Consider the following 10,286-nt stretch of genomic DNA (forward strand, 5'->3'; position numbering starts at 1 on the left):
TATTCATTTGTAGACTACTATTCGAGATCAACGACCTCGCGCCGATGTACGATACAACACACACGAGTCTTTTTATTAATGCAACTGAACCATCAAAAAAAAAAAAAAACAAAAGAGAGGAAATCGATTTTGACGCGCGATCAAGGACATTCGATTAAAATTTTTTTATTGTCTATACGATTGTAAAAGTAACCAAAAATTGTCCACCCTTTTATCAATGGCAATTGATAAATCGTTCGAGGTATTTGAAAAACGATTTAAGAACAATCAATAATTCTAATCGCTGATGTATCACAGATTAACTCACGATATTCGTTAAAATACATTGCATGAAAAAAAAAATGTGATAAGATCGAAGCAACAGATACCACTCGAGGAAATTTCAATGAAAAAAAAAAATATGTAAGGGGTAATAGTCTCGGTCGGTAGTTCGCGAGGAAACCGACGTAATTTCGCTAGTAGACTGGCTAGAAATAAAATGATAAAAGGACTTTATATTAAGAGAGGTTGAGAGGGGGAGGGGCTTGCAATAAGTTGAATCTTTGCCAAATTCTCGGCAGGATTCTAGGCGCCTCCGATAGTGTCGAAACGTTAGCAACTACGTTGATGATAAAAATAACAAAAAGAAAAAAAAAAAGAAACAAAAACAAAAAATAGTTTGAAGTATAGTAACTAGCGAAAATTCTATCTCTGGTTCGTAGTCATCGCTCTATATTTAACCAAAAAGAAAGCTAGATAGATAGATAGATAGATAGATAGAGAAAGAAAGAAAGGGTGAGAGGGAAAGAGGTGTGTAAGGAAATATTTTCTGTATCTCATCGGAGGAATCTTTCTGACAATCGTACCAGAGTACCTCTGGTGCACTTTTCGATCTTTCCTTTTCCGGTTTTCCAGTTGAATGTTTCTAACACGAGATGTCGATTGAAACGTCGGGTAGTTTGATCACAAAGAAGAAAAGTAGGGATGTCGTTTGAACACACTAATATATATATGAATAGTGTAAGACATTCACACATATACACGTACGAGATATCACGCGCACACGCGATTGTACAAATGTTGTAGAAAAAAGAAGAGAAGTGAAGAAGGGGTGAGATGGAAAGAGAAGAGAAGAGAAGAGAAGAGAAGAGAAGAGAAGAGAAGAGAAGAAAAACGAAGGGAAAGGGAAAGGGAAAGGGTGTCTCGTCAGCGTCAGATGGAATATGCTCGCGAGAGGTCGCGGTTAAAGCTCGCAAACGGTACCGGCTGTTTACCGCGTATCCCGCGCGCGTTCCACCCTCAACTGCGTTCCACCATACGCTGCTCCTGCTACTGCTGCTGCTGCTGCTGCTGTTACTGTTACTACTGTTGTTGTTTTTCTTATCTCGCACGGCATGATTCCGTTGGTTGACGAAGAAAAGAAAGAAACTCGAAAATAAACGAAAAGAAAAAGAGGCTAACGAATTTCAGCGAGTGTAAGTTAAACGGTGGTTGTGTTCCTCGCGTTTGACCGGACGTAACGCACACGTGCCTACGGAATGACGACGATGACGAGTGAGAAAGGTGGTGAGAAAGGGAGAAAGGGAAAACTGGGATGAGCGTGACAAAAAAAGGGAAGCGAGAGAGAGAAGAGGGTTGGAAAGAAAAAAAGGGGGGAAAAGGAGAGAGAAGGAAAGAGATAGAAAGATAGAAACAACAGCACCGGTGACGCAGAAGAGGCGTGCGGAACCGCGTCGGTCTCGATCTGCGCTCTGCGGCACACTAGCTCCCCGTTGCCCTGGCGCCCTCGCCCACCACCAGCCAGACCACCCACCCCCCACAACGTCACTTCCTCCTCCTATCCACCCCTCCATCGTCCAACATGCGACACGGCGCGCCACGCCACGCCACGCCACGCCACGCCACACCACCCCACGCCACTCCACCCCACGCCACACCACCCCACGCCACGCTGGAACGAAACGAAACGAAACGAAACGAGCCACCCCTTCGGGGTGAGACCGCGAGCGGACTCCGGTCTTGTTTCTTCTTCCTCCAGTTCGCTGTCACTAACAGAACTGTGGTTACTATCCCGGTTCCCTCGGGAACACTTACCTATACAAAACGAATCAATCGTGGTGATTCAACGGAACCGTGAATCTCGATTAACGAAGCCTCCGACACTTACCCATGAGTTTAGTTTTATTTATTTGTTTTTCAGTTTGGTTCGGTTAATTTTTATCTTGTTCTTTTTTCTTTTTGTTTTTCTTCCTTTCTTTCTATCCGCTGGTAGAAACATGAAGGGAGGAAAAGTTTATATTATCCAGCCAATTATTCTCGACGTCGTCGTTGTCGTTATCGTTGTCGTTGTCGTTGACCGATCGTTACTCCTTAGATAAACTTGGATTGAAACAATCCTACGACACAATGACAAAGACTATCGGTAGAATCGATCTTCCAAACCGTTTCCTCACGATTTATTCTATTCATTCGGGTCCGATCATCTCAGAACACGTTACTTGCTTTACGAACTCGAAACCATTAACCGCAAGCTCTAGGACTTCCTCTGATCCTGTATAGTTACTAACGATCAACTTGGATGGGGAAGGACCTAACTTCTGAGTAATTAACTGTCTACTCTCTTTGTAAGATACCGTACACCATCACTGTTGTATCTTCCTTTATCTGACTGTTACTCCAATTCTCGGATGATGTAATAATCACGAGACGTTATTTGTTAATCACGTTTTAACAATGATATCTCTTCATTTTCGTTCATCGAAAATATCGTCTTCTTTCTTTTTTTGTTTTTTTTTTTCGAAATGCACATGTACGCGTAACGAAAAAAATATTATATTGATTTAAAAATAATTATTATTTTCGCGTAATACACATACTATAATACTTTCTTTATTTTCATCTATTATTTATTCGCTCATTGTTACTTCATAGATTTAAAAAAAAAAGAAAAAAATGTTCAAATATAAAAAAGAATGTTGAATAATAAAGAAATAATAAATATTTGTAGAATCGCGATATAACAGTTTAAGTTACCCCTATATTAAAATTCGTTTCATCGTTTCTCGTTGGATAACTCGATACTGGAAAACAAGACGATGGAATTCACGTAGAGAAGCACGTGAGAAACCTGCTGGAATTCGTGTGACGAGTGTCGTAAAACCGAGCCTTCCGTATATATCGAGCAACAAGTGTAGGCCGACGATTAACTCGTGATTTTCTAGAGAATCGATACTGACCGACCAAATAAGTTTATTCCTATTAGCTCTTATTCTTATTCTTTTTATATTTATTCTCGTTTTCACTTCCGCTATTTTGGTATCTCATTCATGAAACTGTAATACCTTTGTTCTAGTATCCCTCCTCGCAAACGAAAAACCGAATTTAATTGTTTTTAACTTTCGACGCCGAAGGAAAAGTCTATTATTCGCGAGCGTTTTAAATGCACATTTCCTCTTCCTCCTCCTCCTCCTCCTCTTCCTCCTTTAGTACCCTCTACTAATCTCATTGTTTTTCATTTACCGATTTTCCGGACTTCTAGGAATTTCTCCAGTTGAATCTCGACGCCTCTCTCGTATACCTCGTAGAAAACATGATAAAACTCATTTCAACGATGCTAGTTATATATTCCGTCCAATTAAATTTCGATCCTAACTTTTGCACGAGATTACTTTCAATGATATATAAAATATCAAAATGTTTTTTATTTTATTTTACTTTTTTTTTCTGGAATGTATAGAAAATTCCTCAAGGAATACTCATTTTTTTTTCATTTTTTTTTTCTCTTGTTTCCTACATCTATTCATTCGTTGATTGAAATTTTCTTTAATAAAAATAGTCCCCTAACGTCGTAAATTATTTCCAAATCCGTTGATAGATAAATGCGGATCTTTCGAATATACTTTCCTCCCACAATTAAAAATGCTAGCGACAGACACCTCCTAAACTATTTTCGTACGCACCATTTATATTAATCGAAGTAGGGCGCCATATCGATCTTACTGGAAACAGAGTAGAATGCCAAATATCTCGTCGTTTGAAGGACGATTCAACGATACAGTATACTTACACACACACACACACACACACATACACACATATATCTGTTCTCTACAATTCGTTAATTGAGAAAATTTTTTTTTATGTGTAACGGTATTTATCTAAACAGAACGAACGAACTTTAATTTTCTACTACCATTCCTCCATTTCGTCGAGAATCGATCTTCTTCTTCTTCTTCTTCTTCCCCTTTTTGGGAGGGCGGGGATGACTGGGGGAGGGTATCTTTTTTTGTTTGTATTATTTTTTCTGCGTTTCCCTTTTTCTCCAAAGCTCTCTACCTTTCCTGTCTTTCGCGTGGCTTTCTCTTCCATTTCTTTCTTTTTCTTTTTCTCTTCCTCTTCTTCTTTCTCCTCAGCAATCGTAGACTTTAGCTTTCCCGCTAGTTCTATCTCGTTCTCTGTTTCTCTCGTTTTATAACCCTCTCATTCCCTTGAACCCTCTGATCCCTCCTCGCAACGGTAACTACGGGATTTTTAAATGAGAATTTTAACGATCGACCTACATTTCCATGCCCTATTTACGGCGTATCAGAGGCAATGTCAAATTACGAGGTAAATATACTACTAGTCAACCAAAAGGTACTCTTCTTTACATAGATAGGGTGAACGATACAGATATCTTCTCCGATATGCATCAAAGAAAAGTTACGAGAAGTGAAAGGTGTAAGTAGGTACAGATAAGTAACCTATGCGAAACGAACCAATGTAAAGATAAAGTCATCGACAAAATTTTGATCATCCTCTATCTTCTGATTTATGTTCGTTTCGTTTCGTTTCGTTTCGTTGAACGAACTAATTCCTATGAATTGTTACAATTCTCTTGACACGTTGCAGAAAATGATTCAACATATATACTTGAATCATTCAATTTTATTTATATTTATTACGATTGTTAAAATCGTAGATGATATCATTGATACGATTTTGATTACCTATTAACGAAAAAGTTCTAAACAATTAAACATGTTCGGCGATTACATTTGAAAAATATATCGTAGAAAGCGTAATTTCTCGTCATGTTAAGATATCTCCTAAGAATAATAATCGGATAATAATCGAACTTGTTAAGAGGTACTTACCCTCATGTGCGGCTGCATCAAAAGTTCTTGAAGTTCCCGAAGATCGGCCCTATCGATGTTTCGTACCGTCGAGTGTTCAGCTTCCCGAAGGATCTCTTCCACTTCCCGCGCACGTTGAACAGCGTCCGTTTGCGGCGCTCGGCATGGTGTGGGCACGCGACTTGAGATCCTATCGTAAAGCTGAAAACATATTTTATTTACAATCAATTAACCCTGGATAAAAAACGAATGATTTCGTTAAATACAAAGACAAAAATAAAAGAAAAAGTTAAAACACGTTTAAACGAAATCCATCGTATTGTCCGTTTGTTTGTTTTTTTATTATCATCAACGAATTTGAAAAACATGGACCGGCAAGGAAAGATCGAAAATCGTTCGTATATAAATCATTAGATGTTCGAAAAACGATATTAATTATTATTAATTAAAAAAAAAAAAGAAAAACATTGTTTATATATATAAAGAGAGAAAAATCGCAGACCGATTGAACTCACCAAAAGACCAGCGATTTCTAACAAATCGGCGGCCAATTCGGCTTCGCCAAAGAACATTAACTGACAGATATGCATCTTTCGAAGTTGAAACGCGCGATTAAGATGAAGTATCGATCGAGGGATAAGATCATGCCTCCTTTTGTTATGGTCTCGTTAACGTTGCATTAAGTGCAACGTGTTAGACATAGATTAAAAGAGATCGACTGAAAACACCGAGTTTATTCCGCACAACAACAACAATAATGCTCGCGTGTAGATCCGATAACGCGACGACCCCCCCACGATAGTACGTGGGATTTTGTTTATCAGGGCTCCAAGCTCGGCCATCTTGGTAACGTAGCGAGCAGCGCTTGCGCCATTTTCGAAAGTTCAAAGAGGGTGGTACGTACGGGGTAGCTACTTTTTCCCACGGGATTCAAAAGGGAGGAGAAGTAAAGAAAGAGAGAGAGAGAGAGAGAGAGAGGGAGAGAGGGTAAACGGTGGTGAGAACACCGTGAAAGACGGTGGCGCTTCGGGTTGGTTGAGGAAATTTCTGAATCACTTGGTTCCTAGAGTTGAAATCCCGTGAAAATGTAGGGAGTAACTTCATCGACGATACCTTGAATCGATAAGAGAAAGTAGAATAGCGAAAAGTTGACTTTCCCCTTTTACGGTACACACAATCCAAGCCATGGTAAAATTCTCTCTCTCTCTCTCTCTGTTTTACCCCTAGGAAAATGTATTATCTACATTGTTCACAGCCGATTCGATACCTACCCTCTTTGGTATCCACCAGTTTTACCTGGTGAAAATTGGTCGAAAGTGATCATACATAGACACAGATACAGAGACAGAGACACGGTTGTGTTAGCGCTAAATTTGGAATAAATCCGTGAAATCTGTTCCCTTAGTTACGACCTTGTTTCTATCAATAGAAAACTCTCCCCCTGTTTATTACGATCTCATTAGTGTTTGTTATTCGTGTAATAATAGCGTACCTCTAAAATAGCACGAAGGCGATAGTCCTCGACGGCGTTAAGAATTTCACCGCGCGTCAGTCTACCGCTTTCTTGCAATACTTCTATATCGTCGAGCGAATCCAAAATTTCAGCAACAGCTCCTATTACAAACAAACAAAAAAATACAAATATATATATACTATCGATTGATCTAACGTTTGTTTCTTTTTTTTATTTTCATTTTTCAATATCTCATAAATATACCTGTATAAACGTACCTGTAGCCGTTACCTCGTCGTCCCCGACATCGGAAAAACTGTCGCCATTAGTTTCCGAATACGGGGCGTGCCACTTTGTTGAAGACACAGCTGCTTTTACGGCATCCTTCAATTTTCGTCTAGCATTGAATTTTTTAAGTTCTTCTATAGTGTCACCTAAATGTACCCGCGCTGCTCCCTTATCGCGATCCTGTCAAATGAAATAATTTATATGAATATATATAAATATATAAATGATATGTCCTACATAATATATACACACACACACAGTAACCAGACTACTCGAATAATCATTCCTGTTATACAGTTATGAATATTATATGTAATTACTCATATACGTATCTATATTATTATTCATTAAATGTGCGACACCTGTCAAATTTCATTTATTCATTTACCGTACACGTATAGGAAATTGATATATCCCATCCCAGACCCGTTCGTTTATCGAAAAGTTTAATTGTTTGACGTACGTCCTACTCGTTCGCGAACATGTTCGAATACAAATGGAAAGAGATCCTTGAAAATTCGACCAACAAACTTTATGTTTACATCATCTCCGCTTGCACAAGCCCGTTTCCAGCCAAAACGATCAAACTTTAATATTTGGATTAAGTAAAACGAACGATTTGACATATAGGTAAGTAGATATAATAAATAAATACTCGTCTTAGAGAGAATGACACACTGTCGTACATATCATCGATCGGTTGGGTCCGATGTAGCATATTTTACATAGTTGCCTTTGTAATAAGGTGCGTCGTGTCAAGAAGCGGGTGTCCCACTTGGAAGGCAATACTTGCATAATTTTATCGATAAAAGTATAATAATAGAACGTGGGCTTTTATAAAGAAAATGGTGAAAAGTTTTCGCACGAAAATCTCGCCATTTCAAAGAAAAAAGAAAAAGAAATAGAAAAAAAATAAGGAAAAAAAAAAAAAACGTGCTTAGCATTTCACATACGGAACATAAATTTACGCGTACTTACGTATATGAATACATAGATACATACGTACGTAAATACATATATACATACATACATACATACATACATACATAAGTATATAAAATCTACGTAGTTTTCGTTTATAGAGTCGAGCCGAGGAAAAGTAAACGATGAACGTAACGGTTTGCTACGAAGCTGCTGCCCTCGGTAGTTCGTATCAGTGTGGGCGTAGGTAGGCACGTAAGTATATATGTGTGTACATGTGTGTGTATTCCACGAACACGCGGCAGTATGCAAAAAAAAAGAAAATGAGAAAGAAAAAAAAACGTTAAGTGGCGCGGCCAAAGGTATACTTTACTATGGTTATTTTCATTAACCGCTGGAGCTTTGCCCTCACGATAACGATCGATAACCCACTTGCACGTGTATTACATCGATATACACATGGGGGGAGGGGTATACACGTACCGGCGAGTCTTGCTTAGGTCACTGACTAAATACCATACCTCACGCATGGTTATAACATTTGCGCACGCACCCACGTTGCCAAGAAATGGCAGGACAACGATGATGATGATAATAATAATATCTATACCGAAAAAAAGAAATGTCAAAAGTATATGTTACGATCTTACGTTATTATATATTCAAGTAACGAAGGCGTAAAGACAAGATTGGTAAAAAAAAAAAAAAAAAAGAAAAAGGAGAAATTAAAAATACGCGTTGAAACACGAACCAGAGACGGAAAATATAAATCGGCTTTTAAAAAAACACAACCACCCTGTGTAGATTTATTTTCCAAGCAGTAAAGTGTGATCCCTTCGATCGGAATTATTTTTATTTCATCATAGCTCTTTATATAATGTTGCCTGTGCCATAATGATTTATTATCTCTCTCTCTCTCTCTCTCCCTCTCTCTTTCTTTCTCTCTCGTAACATGTCGATGACGTCGATCGTACGTAGAGAACGTTGTGTCGTTCCTAATGGCATCGTCACCAGCCGAGCAAACGTACTGTTGTTACTCACTCTGAGCCATTTATGATTGAGAACTTCTTGAATAGTGATCCTATGATTTACATCCGTCGTTAACATTCTCTGTATGAGATCCTTAGCTGGTTCGCTAATACAGTCCCACAACGGTGTTTCCATCTGCAAATTTAATATAAAATATATCATTGAAAGGAACCATGTCATCTATTTTTCTTCTCATCTTTTTGTTTTATACATATCTTTAAAAATTAATTAATCTCGTTGTGTGTGTGTGCAAAGCCACGAATGTGAGAAAAAACAAAACAAAACAACCAAATAAAAAAAGTTATATGTTGGGTATACCTGAACTCGTCCCCTACAAATTGCGTCCCGTAGCCTTTCGCGAGAACCCATAAATGGAAACGTGCCGGTTAGTAGAACGTGAAGGAGAACACCGGCCGACCAAACGTCACCTGGTTTCCCATATTGTCGACGTTGAATCACTTCCGGTGCCATAAAGTGTGGACATCCAACACGACCTGCGTGATGACCGAGAACTTCATGAGAAAATAATGTGATAGATAGATATGGGGGGGAATGGGGGGGGAAGGGGGGTTGACCGGGTCGTTCGTTTGACCCCATTAAAAGCATAAAAGCGTAGCCGAAAATGATAATGATTGGAAATTTTTTAGCTGTAGATTGGATTTTTTTTTTCTTATTTCTTTTTTTTCTGCGAAGTAAGCTTGAAATGCGTTTTGAATAACGACACTGTTTATTTTTTATAGGGGTTTTTTATTTTGTTTCTCGATATGCATCATGCGCATTAACACAATGACGAATGATTACTCGTCTTATGGAAATCTTATGGGGGGAAGAAAATGATGATAGAATGAATTAGAAAGAAAGAGATAGAGAAAGAGAAAGAGTAAGAAAGAAAGAAAGAAAAGACAGACAGAAAAGGGAAAGAAGGAATTTTAAATGAATCGAAGGTGTTTCATTTTTTTTTTCTATTTGTTTCATCGACCGAAAATATGAGAGAAAAATGAGAATGATGATTAATGAAGAAAAATGATTAGATTGTTAAAAGAAAAGAAAAGAACGAGAATAGTTAATCAAGAAACAATTAAATCGTGTTCTCTCCTCACACTATGCTCGTATTATTAACAAATAATCGAGCTAAATTTCGAGACAATCGACATTGGTTATAATTATCGAATAGGTGACTCGAGCAACTTGGCATGAGTTCGTGTCACAAATTCAGATCGTGAAACCGTAAACAGGACACGTAAAGCGAGCATAAATATGAGACACGGGGTGTCGCAGCTTTGTGCTAAATGATTATGTCCTATAATGCCTGTAAATTAATGCGTAATTCGTATTGAGAAAATATTTTAATATCGTTAAAAAATAATCGTATTAGAGATTCTCTACATTTATACATATATATTATTGTATATTTGTTCGTAAAAAATTCAAATTGGTTCCTAAATGCAATTTAAACGCGTAATTATTCGCGATGAGATTATTTATTCGCGAGAGAACTAACA

At 38.0% G+C, this 10,286-nt stretch overlaps 1 protein-coding gene across 4 annotated transcripts in view; it reads right to left on the reverse strand.

Annotated features, from left to right (window-relative positions):
* The window catches only part of LOC106787108 (peripheral plasma membrane protein CASK), a 108,630-nt gene extending 99,058 nt beyond the window's left edge, over positions 1 to 9,572 (reverse strand). Inside the window, exons 1-5 of one of the 4 annotated variants that reach the window (XM_014749188.1) lie at positions 9,103 to 9,572; positions 8,797 to 8,919; positions 6,825 to 7,014; positions 6,586 to 6,707; positions 5,115 to 5,294 (exon numbers count right to left, since the gene is read on the reverse strand). In XM_014749188.1, the coding sequence (XP_014604674.1) occupies positions 5,115 to 5,294; positions 6,586 to 6,707; positions 6,825 to 7,014; positions 8,797 to 8,919; positions 9,103 to 9,390 (903 nt within the window). In that variant the 5' untranslated portion in view covers positions 9,391 to 9,572. Of the gene's footprint in view, positions 1 to 845; positions 1,589 to 5,114; positions 5,295 to 6,585; positions 6,708 to 6,824; positions 7,015 to 8,796; positions 8,920 to 9,102 lie in introns of those variants that run through there. The other 3 variants (XM_014749192.1, XM_014749193.1, XM_014749194.1) reach the window with 3 other exon arrangements.
* Positions 9,573 to 10,286: the final 714 nt, after the last annotated feature.

Source organism: Polistes canadensis, unplaced genomic scaffold (genome assembly GCF_001313835.1).
Source record: "Polistes canadensis isolate GaletaPanama2010 unplaced genomic scaffold, ASM131383v1 scaffold_92, whole genome shotgun sequence".
NCBI lineage: Eukaryota > Metazoa > Arthropoda > Insecta > Hymenoptera > Vespidae > Polistes > Polistes canadensis.